Source organism: Pristiophorus japonicus, chromosome 6 (genome assembly GCF_044704955.1).
Source record: "Pristiophorus japonicus isolate sPriJap1 chromosome 6, sPriJap1.hap1, whole genome shotgun sequence".
NCBI classification, from domain to species: Eukaryota; Metazoa; Chordata; class Chondrichthyes; family Pristiophoridae; genus Pristiophorus; species Pristiophorus japonicus.
Window position 1 is genome coordinate 130,963,673 of NC_091982.1, and position 25,731 is coordinate 130,989,403.

Below are 25,731 nucleotides of genomic sequence, written 5' to 3' on the forward strand. Positions count from 1 at the left end.
CCCCGCCCTCCCCACCTCCCCTCCCCTTCCCACCCCTCACCTGCCCTCTCCCCTCCCTTCCCCCCGCCACCCCTCCCCACTCTCCCCTCCCCTCCCCACCTCTCCCTCCCTCCCCCCCTCCCTCTCCCCTCCCCCTCCCCCTCCCTCCCTCCCCTCCCCCCCCCCCTCTCCCCCCCTCCCCTCTCCCTCCCTCTTCCCCTCTCCCTCCCTCTTCCCTCCCTCTTCCCTCCCTCTCCCCCTCCCCTCTCCCCTCCCCCTCCCCTCCTCCCCTCCCCTCTCCCCTCCCTCCTCCCCTCTCTCCCCCTCCCTCTCCCCCCTCCCCTCCCCTTCCCCCTCCCTCCCCTCTCCCCCTCCCCTCCCCCTCCCTCCCCACCCCTCCCTCCCTCCCCCTCTCCCCCTCCCCTCCCCACCCTCCCCTCCCCTCTCCCCCTCCCCTCTCCCCCTCCCCTCTCCCCCTCCCTCTCCCCCTCCCCTCCCTCCCTCCCTCTCCCCCTCCCCTCTCCCCCTCCCCTCCCCCTCCACCCTCACCTCCCCTCTCCCCCTCCCCTCTCCCCCTCCCCTCCCCACCACTCCCCCTCCACTCTCCCCCTCCCCTCCCCACCTCTCCCCTCCTCTCCCACACCCCCTCCCCTCTCCCCTCCCTCCCCTCCCCTCTCCCCTCCCTCTCCCCCTCCCTCTCCCCTCTCCTCCTCCCCTCTCCCCCCTCCTCCTCCCCTCCCCTCTCCCCCTCCCCTCTCCCCTCCCCTCCCCTCTTCCCCTCCCCTCTTCCCCTCCCCCCTCCCCTCTCCCCTCCCTCCCCCTCTCCCCTCCCCTCCCCCTCCCCTCCCCCCTCTCCCCTCTCTCCCCCCTCCCTCCCCCCTCTCCCCTCTCCTCCTCCCCTCTCCCCCCTCCTCTCCCTCTCCCCCCTCCTCCTCCCCTCCCCTCTCCCCCTCCCCTCTCCCCCTCCCCTCTTCCCCTCCCCTCTTCCCCTCCCCTCTTCCCCTCCCCTCTTCCCCTCCCCTCTCCCCCTCCCCTCTCCTCTCCTCCTCCCCTCCCCTCTCCCCTTTCCTCCTCCCCTCTCCCCCTCCCCTCCCCTCCCCTTCCTCTCTCCCCCTCCCCTCCCCACCACTCCCCCTCCCCTCCCCTCTCCCCCTCCCCTCCCCTCCTCTCCCACACCCCCTCTCCTCTCCCACACCCCCTCCCCTCTCCCCCTCCCCTCTCCTCCTCCCCTCCCCTCTCCCCCTCCCCCTCCCCTCCCCTTCCCCTGCCCTCCCCTCCCCTCTCCCCTCCTCACCTCCCCTGCCCTCTCCTCCTCCCCTCTCCCCCTGTTGGCAGTGGCCAACATTTGGATCTTTATTGCAAGGGGGATAGAGTATAAAAGCAGAGAAGTCCTGCTACAGTTATAAGGTGAGGCCACACCTGGAATACTGCGTGCAGTTTTGGTTTCCTTATTTACAAAAGGATATACTTGCTTTGGAGGCAGTTCAGAGAAGGTTCACTCGGTTGATTCCGGAGATGAGGGGTTTGACTTATGTGGAAAGGTTGAGTAGGTTGGGCCTCTACTCATTAGCATTCAGAAGAATGAGAGGTGATCTTATCGAAACTTATAAAATAATGAGGGGGCTCGACAAGGTGGATGCAGAGAGAATATTTCTACTAAAACTAGGGGACGTAGTCTCAGAATACGGGGCTGCCTATTTAAAACTGAGATGAGGAGAAATTTCTTCTCTGAGGTTTGTAAATCTGTGGAATTCTCTGCCCCAGAGAGCTGTGGAGGCTGGGTCATTGAATATATTTAAGGCGGAGATCGACAGATTTTTCAGCGATAAGGGAGTAAAGGGTTATGATCAGATCAGTCATGATCTTATTGAATGGCGGAGCATGCTCGAGGGGCCAGGTTGCCTACTCCTGCTCCTATTTCTTATGTTCTTATGTTAGACCTTACTGGTGAATCTTGGTGAAGGAAATCATTTGCTCAGTTGCTCCCACACAGTTTGGTGCCACATTTTCCTGGCTAGTTGCCAGAGCCATCTTTTGCTGTTCGTTATTTAATGAGATACTATTTTGTGTAGAACAGTTTGGGTGTTTCAGGCCCAGTTTTGGGGGTTTCAGGCCCAGTTTTGGGTGTTCGGCCCAGTTTTGGGGGCTTAAGGCCCAGTTTTGGGTGTTTCAAGCCCAGTTTTGGGAATTTAAGGCCAGTTTTGGGTGTTTCAGGCCCAGTTTTGGGTGTTTTGGCCCAGTTTTGGGTGTTTCAGGCCCAGTTTTGGGTGTTTCAGCCCAGTTTTGGGGGTTTCAGGCCTAGTTTTGGGGGTGTCAAGCCCAGTTTTAGCCCAGTTTTGGGGGTTTCAGGCCCAGTTTTGGAGGCTTAAGGCACAGTTTAGGGGATTTAAGGCCCAGTTTTGGGGGTTTCAAGCCCAGTTTTGGATGTTTCAGGCCCAGTTTTGGGGGTTTCAGGCCCAGTTTTGGATGATTCAGGCCCAGTTTTGGATGTTTCAGGCCCAGTTTTGGGTGTTTCAGGCCCAGTTTTGGGTGTTTCAGGCCCAGTTTTGGATGTTTCAGCCCAGTTTTGGGGGGGTTTCAGGCCCAGTTTTGGGGGGGTTTCAGGCCTAGTTTTGGATGTTTCAGCCCAGTTTTGGGGGGGTTTCAGGCCCAGTTTTGGATGTTTCAGCCCAGTTTTGGGGGTTTCAGGCCCAGTTTTGGGTGTTTCAGGCCCAGTTTTGGGGGTTTCAGGCCCAGTTTTAATAGTGGGTTACTCAACATTAAGTAACTTTTAGTTTTCATGCCCACAGCTGCTGGTCACTTGGAAACGACACTTGCCTTGTAGAAACTTCTTAAATTGACACATTCGCAGCATAGAATTAAATTGAGTGAGTGAATGATGCAGCATAGGGGGCCATTGGGCCCATCGTGCCTGTGCCCGCTCTGTGACAGAGCGAGCCAATCAGTCCCACTCCCCACTCTTTCCCCACAGACCGGCACATTTCTCCTTTTCAAGTATTTATCCAGTTCCCTTTTGAAAGTTATTGAATCTGCTCCCACCGTCCTTTCAGGCAGCGTGTTCCAGATCCTAACCACTTATTGGGTACGTAACAACAAGAGTAACATTTATTTTGATATGGCCTTTGTATTTTTATCGCTTTATAAAATGTTCCAAAGTGCTTTACAGGAGAGTTAACAAGCAGTTATCAGGCAGCGCATTCCAGATCAGGACCAACCGCTGTGTGAAAGATACTCTCCTCCTGTCCTCTCTGCTTGTTTTGCCGATGACCTTTTAGTTGCTGACCTGCCTGCCAGTGTTAGCTGCAAGGTTTAGTCGAGTGTGCAGGTGCTGCGGTCTGGGGGAAGAATTACATTGCACCACACTCGGTCACCACTTACCTGAGTCCGTACAACACGCTCCCATCCGGATGCAGCCGGATCATGCGGTTTTTCACCGTCACTCCGTGCAGGAAGGATTTCTTGTCGTTGAGGAAGTAGGTGTCTGGGAGCCAGAGGTGATCAGCGACCCGGTTGTCCAGAGTCAGGTTGAGCGGGATGGCTGTATACGATAGCCGCTTGTCCCGCCAGCCTTGTTGGAAATACATAGTGATGGTGTAATCCTGTAAAACAAGGGTGTGCCATTGAGAAACACCCACCACCATCCCAGGCCTGCCTTGCTATACATCTTTTACATCTCCGCATTTTAAAGCATTCTCTCCAGTACAACAATGTTTTTCTGGATTTCTAGGTTATGCTACAGCCAGGTTATATTTCTGAACAATTGCATCTAATTATAAATATTAACGATAAGTATCAGCCGTGGCTCAATGGGTAGCTGTCCTGCCTCTGAGTCAGAAAGTTGTGGGTTCAAGTCCCACTCCAGGGACTTGAGCATATAATCCAGGCTGACACTCCAGTGCAGTACTGAGGGAGCGCCGCACTGTCGGAGGGGCAGTACTGAGGTGTAAGGTTCTGCAAAACCAACCACGGAGACATGTGGCAGGGAGAGTGGGAAGATGCCATGTTTAAAATGACCAACTGCAGCCAACAGCCTGTGAACCGCGGAGGATGATGGGACTCTGGCCACCCTGTACAGTAACAGACAGTGTTGCAGGGGCACAGAACCGGACGGGGGATGAGCCAGCTACTGTTAGGGGGAAGAGTGTACATTCGGTTCTTCCAGGAAAATGGATACAAGGCAACTTTATATTTTAAAAGCACATTTCTCCAGCTTTTCATGTAAAACCCTCACAGAAGAGGCAACATGTACAGGCAAAATCTCCCCAGTAATACACAAGGCAACACAAAGGGTATCAGTTTGAATAATTAAACAAAGGCCCACAGGTCTGATGCAATCATTTTAGCTAGCCCAGAGTGTCACCTCTGTCGAGATAGTGAACAATCATCTTCATTCACCCCATCAGCGAGCGACAGGATACAGGAGGTGTGGCTAATCTCCCATTCCAGACAGATCGATACACATCGAACTGCCATTCACACCCCAGTTTATTCAAGGAAGACCCAAGACAATGGCATGCAGTTTTGGCGCGAAGATGAACAGACTAAGAAAAAGCTGCAAAAACACACAAGGGTGTTGGAGATTGGAGTTTGGAGGTTGGACTTTGGAGTCAGCTTTTTGCATTGAGTTGTAGAGTTGAGTTAAGAAGGTGGGAGTCAGTTTTCGTTGTGGTTGAGTTGACTTAAATGGGAGTTGAGTCAGCTTTTCACAGGGCCCTCGCTCTGGGGAAGGTGTGCTGAACTCCAGCAACTTTTTGCTTTGGAGCCAACCGAGAGGCAAATAGAAGAAACCAACGCAACATCGAGAAGGAAAACCGAACCGACCAACAACTTAAAACCCAGCCCAGAGGGACCCCGAGCTGAAATAAGGGCCCCCAGAACCCCAGAGTTGGTAGGATTGTGAGTACACCCCAAACCCCCTCACAGACTCAATTTAGGATAGGAATTGGTAAGAAGGGTGGAAGTGGGAGGTGTGGTTGTGTGTGGGTAGAATGTTTTAACCTCTTATTTTCCCCTTCCCTGTTGCAAGAATTTTTCGTGTTGTTGAGTGAGATTGTGCCATTACTGCTATTTACGACCTCTTCCTATGCCCTCTATCTTTGTGTTTACTATTCGAAATAAACAACATTAGTCGTTTTGTACTCTTACCCACTGTGTCTGGTGCCTCGTTACTCACCCATCCTCATAAATCGCAAGTACAGAACCCCAGGGGAGTGTGGATTCGAACCCACACCCCAAGCTCCCCTTACAAAAGGAGTGTTGCACTGTCAGAGGGGCAGTACTGAGGGAGCGCTGCACTGTTGGAGGGGCAGTACTGAGGGAGCGCCGCATTGTCGGAGGGGCAGTACTGAGGGAAGGGAGTGTTGCACTGTCAGAGGGGCAGTACTGAGGGAGTACCGCACTGTTGGGGGGGCAGTACTGAGGGAGCGCCGCACTGTCGGAGGGGCAGTACTGAGGGAGCGCTGTACTGTCGGAGAGGCAGTGCTGAGGGAGCACAGCACTGTCGGAGGGGCAGTACTGAGGGAGCACAGCACTGTCGGAGGGGCAGTACTGAGGGAGCGCCGCACTGTCGGAACGGCAGTACTGAGGGAGTGCTGCACTGTCGGAGGGGCAGTACTGAGAGCGCACCACACTGTCGGAAGGGCAGTACTGAGGGAGTGCTGCACTGTCGGAGGGGCAGTACTGAGGGAGTGCTGCTCTGTCGGAGGGGCAGTACTGAGGGAGCGCCGCACTGTCAGAGGGGCAGTACTGAGGGACTGCCACACTGTTGGAAGGACAGTACTGAGGGAGTGCTACACTGTCAAAGGGGCTGCCTTTCAGATGAGATGTTAAACCGAGGCCCCGTCTGCTTTCTCAGGTGGATGTAAAAGATCCCACAACACTATTACGAAGAAGAACAGGCGAGTTCTCCCCGGTGTTCTGACCATTATTTATGCCTAAAACAACATCACTAACACAGATTGTCTGGTCATTATCACATTGATGTTTGTGTACAAATTGGTTGCTGCATTTCCTACATTACAACAATGACTACACATCATGAAGTACTTCATCAAAAGCAAAATATTGCAGATGCTGGGATCTGAACTAAAAGCAGAAAATGCTGGAAATCTCAGCGGGTCAGGCAGCATCTGTGGAGAGAAACAGAGTTAACGTTTCGGGTCGATGACCCTTCGTCAGTCCTGTAACAATTCAAGCTTGAGTGTCTTTAAATAACAGGCTTTAATATATATTGACCAATAATGATATTGTGCTTATACAACTGTTCTACCGTATTACATTAAATCATCTCATCGGCAGTCCCTCCGAGTCGAGGATGACTTGCTTCCACACTAATACAAGTTCTCAGGTGTCCAATGTGGGAATTACAGTCTCTGTCGGAGGTGGGGCAGACGGTGGTTGGAGGGATGGGTGGATGGAGGGCCTGAATTGCCGCGCGCTCCTTCCGCTGTCGACGCTTGGTTTCCGTACGCTCTCGGCGAAGGGACTCAAGGTGCTCAGCGTCTTCCCGGATGCTTCTCCTCCACTTTGGGCAGTCTTGGGCCAGGAATTTCCATGTGCCGGTGGGGATGTTGCATTTTTTCAAGGAGACTGAGGGTGTCTTTGAAACGTTTTCTCTGCCCACCTGGGGCTTGCTTGCCGTGTCGGAGCACCGAGTAGAGCGTTTATTTTGGGAGTCTTGTATCTGGCATGCGGACCATGTGGCCCATCCATCAGAGCTGATCGAGTGTGGTCAGTGCTTCGATGCTGGGGATATTGGCTTGAGCGAGCACGTTGGTATACCAGAGGATTTGCAGGATGCTGCGGAGGCAACGTTGGTGGTACTTCTCCAGTGCTTTGAAGACCAGGACCTCAAACCCGGCACCAAGCTCACGGTCTACAGAGCAGTAGTGATATGTGCCCTCCTATATGGTTCAGAGACATGGACCACGTGCAGCAGGCACATTAAGTGGTGAGCAAGTAACACACAACCTGTTTCCCCCACACAGTCCAAGCTGCTCAGATTTGCACCTTCCTGGACTCCCAATAAGGCCAAGGGGCTTCTGACTCTCCATGGGAACTCTAGACTTTGGGGGGACAGGTCCTACCATTTTCTAGACTATGTCATTGTCCGAGCGAGGGACCACAAGGATGTCCGCATCACCCGCGCCATGCCAGGAGCTGACGACTGCTGGACGGACCACCGCCTAATCCGTTCTATCATCACCATCAACGTAGCCCCAAAACAGTGACAGCAACAGAAACAATGCCACAGGAAAATCAACGCCAGAGCACTCAAAGACCCTGCTAACAATGCCCTATTCAGCCAGTGCCTTGCTACCAACCTGACGACTCCCAGTGACCCCGAGACTCAGAGTGTCCACAGCACCTGGTCTGCCCTCCAGGCCTCCATAACCAGCACCTGCGAAGAGATGCTCGGTCACTCCACAGGAAACATCAAGACTGGTTCAATGAGAACAACCAGGAGATCCAGGAGCTGATAAATTGCAAGTGCAAGGCATTTTTGGACTGGAAGCAGCAACACAACTCGAGAGCAAGAAAGCAGCTCTACAGATGTCTGAAGGCCGAGGTCCAACATAAAACCCGCGATCTAAAGAACAGATGGTGGGTGGAGAAAGCGCAGGAGATCCAGCAACTAGCTGATAACCACGATGTGTGAGGATTCTTTAGCGCAGTCAAGACCACCCACGGCCCAAGCACCCAAGGTCCTACCCCACTGAGGGCAAGAACAGAGAGGTACCCATCAAGGACAGTGAAGCAGTCAGTGCCCGCTGGAAGGAGTACTTCAAGGATCTCCTTAACCGAGTCTCTGACTTTGATGCGAGTGTCCTCGACTCCATCGCGCAGCATGCCACCGCCACCATCTCAGCACAACCCCAGCCCGGCACGAGGTAGAAAAGGCCATCCGACAACTGAAGAACAACAAGGCCTCAGGAGCAGATGGAATACCCACCGAAGCACTAAAACATGGCGGAGAAGCACTATTGGCGTGAATACATGAAGTAATTTCTCTTATCTGGAAGGAGGAGAGCATGCCAGGGGATCTCAGAGAGGCTGCAATTGTGACCATCTTCAAGAAAGTGGACAAGTCCAACTGCAGTAATTACAGAGGAGTTTCCCTGCTGTCGGCCACTGGGAAAGTCATCGCTAGAATCCTCCTCAATCACCTACTCCCTGTGGCTGAAGAGCTCCTCTCAGAGTTGCAATGCGGATTCCGCCCACTAAGGGGCACAACGGACATGATCTTCACCACGCGGCAATTCCAAGAGAAATGCAGGGAACATCACCAACCCTTGTAGATGGCCTTCTTTGACCTCACAAAGGCCTTTGACACTGTCAACCATGAGGGATGACGGAGCGTCCTTCTCAAATTCAGCTGCCATCTAAAGTTTGTCACCATCCCCCGCCTGGTTCACGACGACATGCAAGCCATGATCCTGACCAACGGATCCACCACAGACCCAATCCACATCCGGACCAGGGTCAAGCAAGGCTGTGTCATCGCACCAACGCTCTTCTCGATCTTCCTTGCTGCAATGCTCCATCTCACCCTCAGAAAGCTGAGTGGAGCTAAATTACAGGACAAACGGGAGTCTGTTCAACCTCCGCCGCCTCCAGGCCAGATCCAAGGTCCTCCCATTCTCTGTCACTGAATTACAGTACGCAGACGATGCTTGTGTCTGCGCACACTCGGAGGCTGAACACCAAACCATCGTACGAGAGCATGGGCCTTACACGAAACATCCGTAAGACAAAGGGCCTCTACCAACCTGCCCCCATCACACAGCACTGCCCCCCCCACGGTTATCAAGATCCATGATGAGGCCTTGGTCGTGGACCATTTTCCATACCTCGGGAGCCTACTGTCAACAAGGGCAGACATAAGAACACAAGAAATAGGAGCAGGAGTCAGCCATTTGGCCCCTCGAGCCTGCTCCGCCATTCAATAAGATCATGGCTGATCTGATCATGGACTCAGCTCCACTACCCCGCCCGCTCCCTATAACCCTTGACTCCCTTATCGCTCAAAGATCTGTCTATCTCCGCCTTAAATATATTCAATGACTCAGCCTCCACAGCTCTCTGGGCAGAGACTTCCACAGATTGAGAGAAAAAAATCCCTCATCTCAGTTTTAAATGGGCGACCCCTTATTCTGAAACTATGTCCCCTAGTTCTAGATTCTCCCATGAGTGGAAATATCCTCTCTGAATCTACCTTGTCGAGCCCCCTCATTATCTTATATGTCTCAATAAGATCACCTCTCATTCTTCTGAACTCTAATACGTATAGGCTCAACCTACTCAACCTTTCTTCACAAGTTAACCCCCTCATCTCCAGAATCAATCTAGTGAACCTTCTCTGAACAGCCTCCAATGCAAGTATATCCTTCCTTAAATACGGAGACCAAAACTGTACGCAGTACTCCAGGTGTGGCCTCACCAATACCCTGTAAATTTGTGGCAGGACGTCTCTGCTTTTATACTCCATCCCATTTGCAATAAAGGCCAACATTCCATTTACCTTCTCAATGCCATCGATGATGAAGTCCAACACTGCCTTCAGTATGCCAGTACAGCCTTCAGTCGCGTGAGGAAGAGAATGTTTGAAGACCAGGATCTCAAACCCGGCACCAAACTCATGGTCTACAGAACAGTAGTGATACCCGCCCTCCTATATGTTTCAGAGACATGCACTATGTACAGCAGGCACCTCACAGCACTGGAGAAGTACCACCAGTGCTGCTTCCACAAGATCCTGCAAACCTACTAGCAGGGTAAGCGCACCAACGTCAGTGTTCTCACTCAGGCCAACATCGCCAGCATCGAAGCACTAACCACACTCGCCTGCATGCCCAATACTCGACTTCCAAAGCAAGTGCTCTTCTCAGAACCAGGTGGGCACCCTCAAAGCCTCCTTGAAAAAGTGCAACATCCCCACCGACACCTGGGAATCCCTGGCCCAAGACCGCCCAAAGTGGTGAAGGAGCATCCGGGAAGGCACCGAACACCTCGAGTCTCTGCGCCGGGAGCACGCGGAGACCAAGTACAAACAGTGGAAGGAGCGCACGGCAACCCAAGCACCCCACCCACCCAGTCCCTCCAACCACCGTCTCCCTACCTGTGACAGAGACTGTAGGTCCCGCATTGGTCTCATCACTCACCTGAGAACTTATAGTGTGGAAGCAAGTCATCCTCAACTCCGAGGAACTGCCTAAGAAGAAGAGATATGCATCAAACTAATCAATATGTACGTTAAATTGTTTCTAGAAACTTTAATTGTGTTGATTGTGTTATATTTATTTGTATATATCCATATATGAATAGACAAAGGTGAAACATGTCCAGGTATGTACGGATAGAGCTGGGGAGGGGGATAGGATAGAGAGGTTGCTGGGCTGAATAGCCTCATTCTGCCCTGTGTGACTGATTGGTTCTATATCCCCATGTTGCATTGAGCTAAAGTGTGTCTGCTGAATTCAGACAGTTAATTAGCAAGTTTGCATACCACAATCCCAACCTCCTATAGCATTATTTGTCTAATTACAATCTTACACAGTCCGCGGCCTCCCCATTCTGGAGTAGGCTGATGTGAGTTTGGTTGGGTCATGGGCAGGACTGTCACAAAGTTGGAGAAGGGCAGAGATTGGTGCAGGATTAGGGTTTGTTTTAAATGATGATGCCATGTTGAGAAGCTGTAAACCATGTGTGCTGGGACAGCAGCAATACGATCACTCTGATTATTGTGGGCACTGTAAGCATGCTGTCGCAAGGGAGACTGAATGAACCTTCACATCATACAGTGAAGGCCAGACTTGGCTCTTCTCTAAGGTCAGCACAGAGGACTAAATGCAAGACTAAGCTGCTGATAAGACTTGGCCTAAGTAACATTCAGTTAGAGGCTGCTGCCATCACTCTTGCAGAAATACTGAAGCTAATGACAAGGGCTTATAGTAATGTTGGTGCGGGTGATGAGAATTCCACCTTTAATGAAATAATATGTTGGTCAGATTGGTTGACATAATGCTTCAGTTTGGAACATGTAAGATGTAAGGACAGTGTAATATTATAATTAGACAATTCATGTAATGCAATAATAGGTTGGGATTGTGGTATGTTGCTGTATCCCATCTGTACACGTCAGTTAAACAATGATGAAAACCAGGGTAATAGATCGGAGAAAAGCTGATTGAGGGGCTGAGAATAGAACTTGGGAAAATAAAATGGCCAACAATAATAGAAAACAGTAATGCAAACAGCAATGGGAAACATTTAAAATGGTGTTCAACAGAGGACAGGAACAATATATTCCACTAAAAGGAAAGAACAAACTAAACATTAATGAGACTCCATGGATGAATCCATGGATCTCATAGAAACGTTGAAAATTCTGACGGGTTTAGACAAGTTAGATGCAGGAAGAATGTTCCCAATGTTGGGGAAGTCCAGAACCAGGGGTCACAGTCTAAGGATAAGGGGTAAGCCATTTAGGACCGAGATGAGGAGAAACTTCTTCACCCAGAGAGTGGTGAACCTGTGGAATTCTCTACCACAGAAAGTTGTTGAGGCCAATTCACTAAATATATTCAAAAAGGAGTTAGATGAGGTCCTTACTACTAGGGGGATCAAGGGGCATGGCGAGAAAGCAGGAATGGGGTACTGAAGTTGCATGTTCAGCCATGAACACATTGAATAGTGGTACAGGCTCGAAGGGCCGAATGGCCTACTCCTGCACCTATTTTCTATGTTTCTATGTCTATGTTTCTATGTAAGGGAACAATTGAGGGTAAGGAAAGAGGCATAGATTAAGTACATAGACAACAGGGGAGCGCATGATGAGGGAGAAAAAGAAAAGGTTAGGAGAGAAATTAAATTATCAAGGAACATAAAACAAAATATTTTACAGGCATATCGATAAGAAAAGGAAGGTTGGGATGGGAAGAGGGGGAGGGGAGGGGCAGGGGGATGAGGGGGCAGGGAGGGGGAGGGGGAGGGGGATGAGAGGGCAGGGAGGGGGAAGGGAGGAGGAGAGGGAAGGGAGGGGGTAGGGAGGGGGAAGGGAGGGGGATGGGGGGAGGGGAAGGGAGGGGGACAAGAGGGGGGGAAGGGGGAAGGGAGGGGGAAGGGAGGGGAAATTGAGGGAGAGGGGGAAGGGAGATGTAGGGGGAAGGGAGGGGGATCTATCTGATCTATAGTGTGTGTCAGTGATGATCAGGTCTATGGGGCTAGACTTTCCACTTTTGTGCAAATCAGCCTAAAATGGTGTTATTTCCAGCGTTGGCGGTAAATATGGGTTTTCAGATCGCCGGATTATCACCCATTGTCAAAATCATTACTTTGCATTTTTTTAAATGGGCATTACTGCGAGCGATTTGAAATGGGCATTAGCGTTAAATTTCTCTGACCTTCTGCCGTAAAGTGTCACCGCCCTGAGCAACGGCATGACAATGCTAGTTTCCCGCATTTCAGGAGGTCTGGTGTCATCATTGCATGCGCATAAGAGGAGTCAGAGAGAGAGGGAGCATAGAGGTAGTGAAAGCGTGTGTGGGTGTGGTGTGGATGCTTGTTTGGCTATTTTTGGAGGTAGGGCAGTGAATTTCGACCTTAATACAGAATTGTGAGCAAAAAGTTAGCTGTTACCAGCGAGATATTTTCACTAATTTGGTGCCTATAATGGAGGGAGTGAAGGAGGTGACCCAGCACGCTGTGTGGAATGACGTTGGCGAGAACAGTGAGCTGGGAGAGGAACAAATGGGAGGGCGAAAGAGAGCGAGGAGTTTCTCGGACAAGGCAAATGCCTCCCTTCTGCAGAAGGTCGAGTTATGCTGGGGTGATTTGACACGGTGGGTGTGGGAAGCCCACTCCAAAGACCTACCAGAGGATATGGACCGAGATACCGGAGGTGGTCTCGTTGGCGACCAACGAGGTGCGTGAGGACAACTAGTGCCGCAAGCGCTGGAACGACCTTGTCGGATCCGTCAGAGTAAGTATTACATTTATTTACATGTACTTATATATTTATATAATTTGATTTGTAAGTGATTAAAATCTTTCACTTTTACCGGGAAGGTTGTATTCAAAGCCTGCGTTTACGGTGTACGTCTTTAAGTAAAGAATGATAATTATTATAATAACCTGTCGGTTATGTGTTGTATCAGTCTCTGTGACAGTACCTAACAATGATCTCATGCAATGATCTCATGCCATGTCGTGCTGTTGTTACCTTTTACAGAAGAAGCTTTCGAGGAATAGGGTCGAGCAGTGGCGAACAGGTGGCGGGCCACCAGTCATCATCGAGCTCACCGACATCGAGGAGCAAGTGCTGGCACTAGTGGGGACCCACCCCTGGTCGGCCACACAAGCAGCAGCAGAACCTGAAGTGATGCCATGTGAGTAAAGTATACACCATTGCGTGATGTAAAGTCAATAGATGCCACACCCACTCATATGCGAACAATATTATATGATAGATGATTGCTAAAAGTATTCTCTAAATAATGCTCGCTTCATGAGAATCATTGCAATCCACAATGTGTTGATGGTCATGAAATGTGATGTCTGCGATGATTTTGAGAGCAGTGGTGCTTTTGTCGTGCATATGCTGTGTGTAGCGCTGGACTCACCTTGTGACCCTAGCACCCACTTCTCCTCTAATAACCTCATTTGTGTTTTGCTGCTCATCCAGCAGTGTGTCCCCAGGCACGACCACTGAGGCCAGAAGCTGAAGGCGCGGGGCAAGAGTCGGCGGACGATCCTACGTCTGATGCTGAGGAGCACTGATTCTCGCCCGTGGATCTGCTGGGTGTGTTCTCCATGAATGACAGCGCAGATTGGAGGAGCCTGCATCGCCAGGCTCCATAACGCATTCGACCCCAAGGCCATCTAGTGTTCCTGTGGCCATTCCCACCTCCACTCTGGAGGTACCGGGCCCAAGCACCTCACCACAGGGCACCCCATTTGTCCCTGGGATGGCGCCAACCCCACGGAGGTTTTCTAGACGCAGCAGGTCTGCTCCACGAGCAGCAGGTCTGACCGGCGACATGGTACACTTGTCCAGGAGGAGTGTTGAAATAGGTCAGCAGATCCTCCAAACGATGGGGGACATATCCCACCAGCTGGCCAGCATGTCTGGCACCATGACGGAGTACGTGCCGCGGATGGCGGAGGCCCTGGAGGTGATAGCCAGGAACACTGGTAGCAAAGGCCTCCCAGTGGCCCTGGAGCGCGGCACTGCACCCCAAGGTGCTGCACCCCCATTGCCAATGACACATGCGAGCCAGGAGGAACATTTTGCTTCTGGCTCGGAGAAGGTTCCCACCTCGGGACCGTCCTCTCCCTTATCTGTGCAACCACTGGCTCTGCCTTCATCCCCCCCAAATGACGCTGTGCCTGAGGAGCTCCTTGGCCAGGCGATTTGGAGTGAGGAGGGGAAGGGGTAGAGGTGGGGAGAAGGGGCGGGGGGAAGGAAAGTGAGGTGCATGTCCGCAGGTGATGGCTGTGTTATATCTCCATCTGGGTGTATGCAATTTGTTGTAAGGTCTGGGGTACGGGGGGAGAGGGCCACCTTGTTGGTTTGTATTTGTGTTCTGTGTTGCTGGAAATGTTGACCATTTAATAGATGTAAATGCTATAAATGTGTTGTGGGGTGGGGTGGGGTGTTTTTGACAGTTATACTTATGATTTCAGACAAATGTTCAGATTAAATGTTTTTTATTGAACATAACCTTGTTGTGCATTGTCTCAGACAGCTGGACCGTTACATGAAAGGGTATAATTAAACTTAACTTGAATCAACTTAAACTTTAACTGGCACCAAAGTGATGCCCACCATTGATGTTTGAGCTGCATACGCAGCAGTGTATCAGCTTTATCAATAACACCAACGTTCTTTCAAAGCGCTCATTTATGAGCTCCTGATGTAAGAGTCTTGCAGCTATGTAGCCATCATGGGTCCTTTCCTGCGGTCTGGAGGGAGAAGTGGGCATGGTTGCATAGTCAGGCTGATTGTCTGGCCCTAGGTCAGCGTCCAGCCCCTCATCCTCCTCTTCCTCTCTCTCCTGAGGTGGACCATCAGTCCCTTCTGGCAATTCTTGTCCCCTCCTGACAGCCAGGTTGTGCAGCATGGAGCACAGCACCACGAATTGAGCTACCTGCTCAGGGTGGTATTGTAACTCCCCTCCTGCGTGCTCCAGGTATCTAAAGTGCTGCTTAAGCACACCAATGGCTTTCTGGACCACATTGCGTGTGGTTCTGTGGCTCTCATTGTATCGCTTCTCGACCTCGGTGTGGGTCTCACGCGGGGGGACGGGCGGGGGGGGGTGTTATCAGCCAGGTGGCTAGTCCATATCGGTTATCACTAAGCATCCAGCATTGACCTAGTGGCTGACTGGTAAACATGTCAGAGACAGCGCTCTCACGCAGGATATGAGCATCATGGATGCTGTCCGGAAATTTGGCATTCACTGCCATAATTATCTGGTTGTGGTCGACAACGAGTTGCACCTTCAGGGAGTGAAATCCTTTTCGGTTCTGAAAAACCTCTGCATCCTGAGAAGGTGCTCGCATGGCGATGTGCATACAGCCTATTGCTCTCTGCACCTTGGGGAAGTTAGCAATTTTGTAGAATCCTAAAGACCTCTCAATCTATGCCTCCCTGGTCATAGGGAAGCTGATAAAGTCCATCCTGTGAGCGTAAAGGGGTTCCCTGTCTAATGCAGCAATGTGTGGCATGTTGAGATATATCGCAAATGTCGCCAGCAGAGGCTTGAAAGGAACCAGATGCATGGAACGACAGTGCCGCGGTGACTTTGACCTCAGTGGAGAGTGCGGTCCTGATGATGCTGGCAGGCTGCAGATCTCCCCTGATGAGCTGGCATATCTCACTGATAACCTCTTTGTGGAAGCTCAGTCTCCGAAGGCACGTGTTATCGAACAAGTTCAGGTAAGACGGCTTCTCCCTGTAAGTGCGTGGGGTGTAACGTCTCGTCCTCCTCAGCAGTCTGGAACGTCTTACATTGAGCATATAATGCTGTCGAATGTACCTTCTGCCATCTGTACTCTGCAGCATCTGCATTGTCATCAAGACAGGCTGCGAAATGGCTGGCCCCATTCCAAAAGCTATCAGTATTACACCAATTGTTCACAAGCAATAAATGTCCCCACTAAGACACCTAAAGTAAATTATAATCATCCACAGTATGGAAAGATGGTTGTTCAGATGTTCACATCACCTTAAAAGACCTCCAGAGTACATCCAAACTCCCCCGAGATTGAAGCAGAGCAGCCTTTTAAATGAAGCGACCTGCGATTTAGAACATGGTGTCCATACCGCTGTGAGTAGTTCCGCTCAGTTTCACTTTTTCACAGCGGTTTTTTCGGTGAGCGATATTGTTGGCGAGATGTGTGCGAGGTGCTGAAAGTAAGGATGGGTGAATTTCTGGGCGTTAGTTTCGGCAAATGTGTTCTTTATGAAAAAAAACAGTGGGCGGGCAGTATTATTAAATTTCGGCGTTAATTATGTGCCGTAAGTAATGCTGGACGATATTATGTGCATTGGTTTCACCTATTCTGATCTTTCTGCCCAAAAAAAGTAGCCTGGCGGTATTATTTTTTACCGCCGTTACGCACATGTGGAAAGTAACACTCGCCGATAAGTAACCGAGAAATTGCCGTTACTTTCCATTTTGTGGCAAATTGGGAATATCTGGGCGTTCTATGTCATTTCAGCGTTAAAATGGATGTTAAGTGGGTGTTATGCATGCAACAATAATGGAAAATCTAGCCCATAATGTGTGTCAGTAATGATCTGATCTGATCCAGGATATAGTCAATTTATTCACCGAGGTATACGAAAGCATGGGCCTTATGCTTAACATTCGTAAGACAAAGGTCCTCCACCAGCTTGTCCTCACCGCACAGCACTGCCCCCCAGTCATCAAGATCAATAGCGCGGCCCTGGACAACGTGGACCATTTCCCATACCTCGGGAGCCTCTTATCAACAAAGGCAGACATCGACGACGAGATTCACCGTCTCTAGTGCTTCAATGCAGCCTTCGGCCACCTGAGGAAAAGTGTGTTTGAAGACCAGGCCCTCAAATCTGCCACCAAGCTCATGGTCTACAGGGCTGTAGTGATACCCGCCCTCCTGTATGGCTCAGAGATATGGACCACATACAGTACATACCTCAAGTCGCTGGAGAAATACCACCAGCACTGCCTCCGCAAGATCCTGCAAATCCCCTGGGAGGACAGACACACCAACATTAGCGTCCTCGACCAGGACAACATCCCCAGCATTGAAGCACTGACCACATTTGATCAGCTCCGCTGGGCAGGCCACATTGTCCGCATGCCAGACACGAGACTCCCAAAGCAAGCGCTCTACTCGGAACTCCTTCGTGGCAAACGAGCCCCAGGTGGGCAGAGGAAACATTGCAAGGACATCCTCAAAGCCTCCGTGACAAAGTGCAACATCTCCACTGACACCTGGGAGTCCCTGGCCAAAGACCGCCCGAAGTGGAGGAGGTGCTGAAAGCATGCAGAAATCAAGCGCAGGCAGCGGAAGGAGCATCCGGCAAACCAGTCCCACCCACCCCTTCCCTCAACGACTATCTGTCCCACCTGTGACAGGGACTGTGGTTCTCGTATTGGACTGTTCAGCCACCTAAGGACTCATTTTAAGAGTGGAAGCAAATCTTCCTCGATTCCAAGGGACTGCCTATGATGCTGATGATGATCTATAGAGTGTGTCTTTGATGGTTCTGTGGTTGCTGTTTGGAGCGTGGGCAGGAGCATCAGCAGGGCCCTGGTAAAGCAGAGGAACGGGAAGGTCGCGGCGGAGATGCAGCGAGAGATCGTGGCGGAGGTGTGGCAAATGAGGGTACGGGGCCCAGAAGAGCCGTGGGCCCAGGGGCAGTATGGGCCAGCCCACCCTGCGATATGTGTGCGCACTAGGTCCGTGCAGCAGAGCAGGTCTCCAGTCGTCCTGGTTAACCCTTGCCACTGGACCAAGACCTAGCTCTGTCAAGCCTGTGTGGTGGCTGATGTGTAACGGTCAGCACACATTAAAAAAATCCATATACAGGCATCTTCCACCCTTCAACTGGAGTTCAGGACTGGAACATCGGGTCTTGCATTGAAATATCTGTGAACTCGTGTGGAAGCATCCTCGTTCGAGGGACCTTATAGCATACTCCTACTCCTAATTCTTATGTTCTTATTTCTCAGGATAAGTGTGTCGCTGGTTTATTTATTTATGGACACGTTTATTTGTTCTGCCAAACTGGCCAACCTGCTCCACCCTTTCTATGATTGGTCCCCATGGAATATAAGCCACACCCTGAAGTTTCACAGGAATGTGTCACTGGAACCACCCATCCCAAGGTCTCACTGACTTTACAAATTGTAACTCGATCCACTTTGACTTCCTGAAGTGACAGAGGACAGAGCTCCCCAGAGGACTGCAAGGGCCAGCCATGGTGCATACCCCAGTCCAAGTACATCCTCCACCCCCACCACCCCCCACCCCCGCTCCCCACCCCCCGACCATAGACGGGGCATTGTGTGCGGATAAACAGGTTTATTGGGTATGAAGTGAATAGTGACAGTGTCGTGACTTCTGGATATCATCCACTCCAACGATATCCCTTGGAGGGGGGTGGAATAACGTAATCCGTCTTTCCTGAGTCCCCTCTCTCCCCTCCGACCCCCTCCCCCCCCCATCCTCTCTCTCTCTCTCTCTCTCCCCCAGTCTCTCCCACAGTCTCGCCCAACCAGCCCCTCCCCCATCCTCTCTCTCGCCCCCAGCCTCTCCTCCAGTCTCTCCCCACCAGCCTCTCCCCTCAGCCTCTCTCTCTCTCCCCAGCCACTCTCTCCCCCAAAGTCTCTCCCCGCCAGCCTCTTTCTCTCCCCTCCCCCAGCATTCTTCTCCCCCTCAGTCTCTCACCCCAGCCTCTCTCTCCCCAGCCTCTCTCGCTCCCCCCATCCAGCCTCTCTTTCCCACCCAGCCTCTCTCTCCCCCCCCAGTCTCTCTCCCTCCCCGCAACCTCTCTCTCACCCCCACCCCCAGCTGCCACGTATGTATGCTTGGGGTTACCAGTCACCAGGTGGCGCCACTGTCGGAGGTCATTGGGCTGTACACACGTGTGTGCAGCCCAAGTATAAAAGGCCAGCCATCATGTAATGTAATCACTTTGGGCCCTAATAAAGCACAGCCAGGTTTGTACCTGTGTTAGTTTACAGTATTCAGTCTATCGAGTTATCACATGCATAACACCAGCCTCTCTCTCTCTCCCCCTCTAGTATCTCTCTCTCTCCCCCCACCCTATCGGGCCCATACCGGTCGCTCTTGGCGCCCTCCCGCCCCGCCAATGAAAGGGAAATCCTGCTTGACAAATCTTCTGGAATTTTTTGAGGATGTAACTAGTCGAGTGGACAGGGGAGAACCAGTGGATGTGGTGTATTTGGACTTTCAAAAGGCTTTTGACAAGGTCCCGCACAAGAGATTAGTGTGCAAAATCAAAGCACATGGTACTGGGGGTAATGTACTGACGTGGATAGAGAACTGGTTGACAGACAGGAAGCAGAGAGTCAGGATAAACGGGTCCTTTTCAGAATGGCAGGCAGTGACTAGTGGGGTGCTGCAGGGCTCAGTGCTGTGACCCCAGCTCTTTACAATATACATTAATGATTTAGATGAAGGAATAGAGTGTAATATCTCCAAGTTTGCAGATGACACTAAGCTGGGTGGCGGTGTGAGCTGTGAGGAGGATGCTAAGAGGCTGCAAGGTGACTTGGACAGGTTAGGTGAGTGGGCAAATGCATGGCAGATGCAGTATAATGTGGATAAATGTGAGTTTATCCACTTTGGGGGCAAAAACATGAAGGCAGAATATTATCTGAATTATGTCAGATTAGGAAAAGGGGAGGTGCAACGAGACCTGGGTGTCATGGTTCATCAGTCATTGAAAGTTGGCATGCAGGTACAGCAGGTGTTGAAGAAGGCAAATTGTATGTTGGCCTTCATAGCTAGGAGATTTGAGTATAGGAGCAGGGAGGTCTTATTGCAATTGTACAGGGCCTTGGTGAGGCCTCACTTGGAATATTGTGTTCCGTTTTGGTCTCCTAATCTGAGGAAGGATGTTCTTGCTATTGAGGGAGTGCATTGAAGGTTCACCAGACTGATTCCCGGGATGGCAGGACTGACATATGAGGAGAGACTGGATCAACTGGGCCTTTTTACATTGGAGTTTAGAAGGATGAGAGGGGATCTCATAGAAACATATACGATTCTGACGGGACTGGACAGGTTAGATGCGGGAAGAATGTTTCCGATGTTGGGGAAGTCCAAAACCAGGGGACACAATCTTAGGATAAGGAATAGGCCATTTAGGACTGAGATGAGGAGAAACTTCTTTACTCAGAGAGTTGTTAACCTGTGGAATTCCCTGCCGCAGAGAGTTGTTGATGCCAGTTCATTGGATATATTCAAGAGGGAGTTAGATATGGCCCTTACGGCTAAAGGGATCAAGGGGTCTGGAGAGAAAGCAGGAAAGGGGTACTGAGGGAATGATCAGCCACGATTATATTGAATGGTGGTGCAGGCTCGAAGGGCTGAATGGCCTACTCCTGCACCTATTTTCTATGTTTCTATGTTTCTATGTAATGCCATTGGACCCACGCCAGCCGAGGGGGGCTAGAGTCGAGGCCTGAGGTCCTACTTTTCGGCACCACGTTCATGGAATGATTCGGCCAGGAGCGGGTGGAGCTTGACAGGGGGTGCGGGTGTGTGTGTGTGGTGGGGGGCTGGACAGACATCTGTCTGTAAAAAACGTGCAGTAAAATAGTTACATCGTTTATTTATTGCCCATCGCTAGTTGCCCCGAGAAGGTGGTGATTACTAATTACTGATGGGGTACTGAAGTTGCATGTTCAGCCATGAACTCATTGAATGGCGGTGCAGGCTAGAAGGGCTGAACGGCCTACTCCTGCACCTATTTTCTATGTTTCTATGTTTCTAAGAGTCGAGCACGTTGCTGTGGGGCTGGAGTTACAGACAGGCCAGGCCGGGTAAGTACGGCAGCTTTCCCTCTCCGAAGGACAGTCGTGAACCAGATGGGTTGTTTCAACAATGCAGCAGCTTCAAGGTGATTTCACTCACTGTTACTAAGCTCCCATGTACAGCAATGCCAGGAAAATGTTGTCAAGTCACAGCTAAATATCAGGAAATCTCTGTGAAATACAAGGATGCAGATCAGGAACCAACACTGATTGTCCACACATGGGTCCTGGAGGGCTCCCGTTCAATGCCAGGCTGCTTGGTAGGGCCTGCTGGCCCTCAATAACAGAGCCGCTCCAAGCTAGCCGGCCCAGAGACCGAGGAACCAGCTGCTGACATATCTGGCTTTTCCTATATTAAACACACCAGCGCTAAAAATACTACACAATACGTTCAGGCTGAAAGCCCAGCAGCAAAACTTTACCCTGCAGGCACACCTCCCCCGCTCCAACTTTACTTCCCTCCATCTTCAGTAAAAGAAGCAGGTATTTTTTGAGGATTTTTTACTTATCAAAGGTGAAGGATTTTTGTGCTGGGAGATCATCTTCATTCCTGTCAAACACTCCCAGGGCAGGTACAGCACGGATTAGATACAGAGTAAAGCTCCCTCTACACTGTCCCATCAAACACTCCCAGGGCAGGTACAGCACGGGTTAGATACAGAGTAAAGCTCCCTCTACACTGTCCCATCAAACACTCCCAGGGCAGGTACAGGTGGTTAGATACAGAGTAAAGCTCCCTCTACACTGTCCCATCAAACACTCCCAGGGCAGGTACAGGTGGTTAGATACAGAGTAAAGCTCCCTCTACACTGTCCCATCAAACACTCCCAGGGCAGGTACAGCACGGGGTTAGACAAAGAGCAAATCTTTCTTGACATTAACCCACTAAACTGTCCCAAAAGCTTGGTCAAAGTTGTAGGTTTCAAAGTGTGTCTTAAAAGGAGGCAAGAGAGGTAGAGAGGCAGAGAGGTTAGTGATGGAGCGGATATGTGGTCAGAAGCTCATTTCATAAGAACATAAGAAATAGGAGCAGGAGTAGGCCATACGGTCCCTTGAGCCTGCTCCGCCATTTAATACGATCATGGCTGATCTAATCATGGACTCATCTCCACTTCCCCGCCCACTCCCCATAACCCCTTATCCCCTTATCGTTTAAGAAACTGTCTATTTCTGTCTCAAATTTATTCAATGACCCAACTTCCACAGCTCTCTGAGGCAGCGAATTCCACAGATTTACAACCCTCAGAGAAGAAATTTCTCCTCATCTGTTTTAAATGGGCGGCCCCTTATTCTAAGATCATGCCCTCTGGTTCAGTCTCCCCCATCAGTGGAAACATCCTCTCTGCATCACCTTGTCAAGCCCCCTCATAATCTGATACATTTTGATAAGATCACCTCTCATTCTTCTGAATTCCAATGAGTAGAGGCCCAACCTACTCAACCTTTCCTCATAAGTCAACCCCCTCATCTCTGGAATCAACCAAGTGAACCTTCTCTGAACTGCCTCCAAAGCAAGTATATCCTTCCTTAAATACAGAGACCAAAACTGTACGCAGTACTCCAGGTGTAGCCTCACCAATACCCTGTACAATTGTAGCAAGACTTCTCTGCTTTTATACTCTATCCCCCTTGCAATAAAGGCCAACATACCATTTGCCTTCCTGATTACTTGCTGTACCTACATACTATCCTTTTGTGTTTCATGCACAAGTACCCCCAGGTCCCACTGTACTGCGGCATTTTGCAATATTTCTCCATTTAAATAATAACTTGCTCTTCGATGTTTTCTGCCAAAGCCAAGGTCAAATAAGTTGTCAGATTTGTGAACGGTTTGGTTCTGCCACAGAGTTCAGGGATCTCACAGTGTCGCAGCAGGCCACCAATCTGTGGTCCAGCAGGTCGGTGGGGATGCTGAGGGGCTGCCCCGGGGGATTGGCAGTGGGTCGTGGGGCAGGAACCTGCTGTCCTCTCTCAGGATGGCAGCACTCCTGGGCCCACCACTGCCAATCCGCCATTGCACCTGTCGCTGCCTGTCACCCAGCCAGCCCAGACTGCCGCCTCCCAGCCTGAGGTGGTGCAGTCCTCAGCCGGGCCTTCCAGGCCCAGAGCTGGTCGAGGGCGTTCTGCAAGGCCATCTGTAGTCTCTGGCCCTGACACTCAGCAGACTCCCACCAGCCCTGCTGCAGCCACAGGGGACACACTGCGGAGGAGCAGTAGATTAGTAAAGGCAGTGTAAGACGATGTAGTAAGGGTTTGCACAAGGGTGATTAGTTAATATTGTTGGATATATGTGGTTACTGAATTTGGATACATTTCTTAATGCAATGTGTCAGATTGATGCTGAGTCTCACGACAGCTTTGTGCTGTGATAGGGAATGAGAAACTGATGGAGTGAAGGGGCCATGCTGAGCAACCGTGGAGTGGCCTTGAATTCACTGGAACCAACGTCTGCTGGCGGTCACAGGCCGGCCCTCCACACGACCAATTGAGGGGCTGCCTCCTCGCTCGATGTTGTTCCTGCTCCTGTCCCTCCTCCTCCTCATCCTCGTCCTCCTCCTCATCGTCCTCCGTCTCCTCCTCCTGAGGTGGTGCAGCTTTGCCTCATGACAATGGCTGTTCCCTCATGATGACCAGGTTGTGCAGCATGCAGCAGACGACAATAAATAGGGTCACCCACTCAGCCAAGTACTGCAGGACTCCTCCCTAACGTTCAGGCAGCAGAACCATTGCTTCAGCACTCCAATGGTCTGCTCAATGATGCTGCTGGTGGCAGCATGGCTCTCATTGTATAAGTGCGGGGCAGGAGTGTTGGGGGATTACGGAGGGATCATGAGCCCGGTGGAAAGTGGATAGCCCTTGTCTCCCAGCAGCCACCCTCGAGCTTGATGTGGTGGCTGGAACAGAGCTGGCACACCTGGCTGGCACAGGATGAAGGCATTGTGGTTACTGCCAGGATAGCGGGCACTGACGGTGAGGATTCGCTGTGTGTGGTCGCACACCAACTGCACAGTGAGCAGCAACCTTTGTGGAAGATCTCAGGATTGTGATGGTGTGTCCGCAAAGCGATGTGGGTGCAGTCAATGGCGCCATGCATCGTGGGGAAGCCCGTTATAGAAACATAGAAATTTACAGCGTGTCCGCGCCGGCCGACAAAGAGCCACATGGCCCTCGGTCAGAGCCCTGAAGGTTACATATGAACCTATGAACAATGACGGAAAGGCAAAGAGCACCCAGCCCAAACAGTCCGCCTCACACAACTCCGACACCCCTTATACTAAAACATTCTACACTCCACCCCAACCGGAGCCATGTGATCTCCTGGGAGAGGCAAAAACCAGATCAAAACCGAGCTCAATTTAGGGAGAAAAAAATCTGGGAAAATTCCTCTCCGACCCATCCAGGCGATCGAAACTAGTCCAGGAAATCACCCTGGCCATATCTGATTCCCTGTAGTACTTACCATTATATCTGCACCGTCCAACAAAAGGTTATCCAGTCTAATCCCAATTACCAGCTCTAGGTCCGTAACCCTGCAGGTTACTGCACTTTAAGTGCCCATCCAACCATCTCTTAAAAGTGGTGAGGGTTTCTGTATCCACCACTCTTCCAGGCAGCGAGTTACAGATCCTCACAACCCTCTGAGTAAAGAAGCCCCCTCTCAAATCCCCTCTAAACCTTCCACCCACCACCTTAAAACTATGCCCCCTCATAATAGACCCCTCCACCAATGAAAATAGACCCTTATTATCCACTATGTCCAGGCCCCTCAATATTTTGTACACCTCAATAAGGTCTCCTCTCAACCTCCTCTGTTCCAATGAGACCAAACCCAGCCTAACCAAACTATCCTCATAAATAAGATTCTCCAATCCAGGCAGCATCCTAGTAAATCTCCTCTGCACCCTCTCCAGTGCAATCAGGACCTTCCTATACTACCGCGACCAGAACTGCATGCAGTACTCCAGCTGTGACCTAACCAAAGTATTATACAATTTAAGCATAACCTCCCTGCTCTTATATTCTATGCCTCGGCCAATAAAGGCAAGCATTCCGTATGCCTTCTTAACCACCTTATCCACCTGGCCTGCTACTTTCAGGGATCTGTGGACAAGCACTCCAAGGTCCCTTTGTTCATCTTACACTATTAAGTGGCCTACTGCTTAATGTGTATACCCTTTCCTTATTAACCCTCCCAAAGTGCATCACCTCACACTTCTCTGAATTAAATTCCATTTGCCACTGCTCTGCCCACCTGACCAGTAGATTGATATCCTCCTGCAGCCCATGACTTTCCTCTTCATTATCAACCACACAGCCAATTTTAGTGTCGTCTGCAAACTTCTTAATCATACTCCCTATATTCAAATCTAAATCATTGATGTATACCACAAAAAGCAAGGGACCCAGTACTGAGCCCTGCAGAACCCCACTGGAAACATCCTTCCAGTCACAAAAACATCCATCAACCATTACCCTTTGCTTCCTACCTCCAAGCCAATTTTGGATCCAATTTGCCACTTTGTCCTGGATCCCATAGGCTTTAACCTTCATGACTAGTCTACCATGTGGGACCTTAGCAAAGGCCTTGCTAAAGTCCATATATACTACCTCGTATACACTACCCTCATTGACCCTCCTGGTTACCTCCTCAAAAAATTCAATCAGGTTAGTCAGACACGATCTTCCCTTAACAAAT

General features: G+C 50.8%; 1 protein-coding gene across 2 annotated transcripts in view; it reads right to left on the minus strand.

The window, feature by feature from the left end:
* LOC139265243 (gamma-aminobutyric acid receptor subunit beta-4-like) overlaps positions 1 to 25,731 on the minus strand; it is a 778,436-nt gene that overhangs the window by 292,677 nt on the left and 460,028 nt on the right. For both annotated transcript variants that reach the window (XM_070882176.1, XM_070882178.1), the window contains one exon: positions 3,358 to 3,578. In XM_070882176.1, coding sequence (XP_070738277.1) covers positions 3,358 to 3,578 — 221 coding nt within the window. The remainder of the gene's footprint in view (positions 1 to 3,357; positions 3,579 to 25,731) is intronic.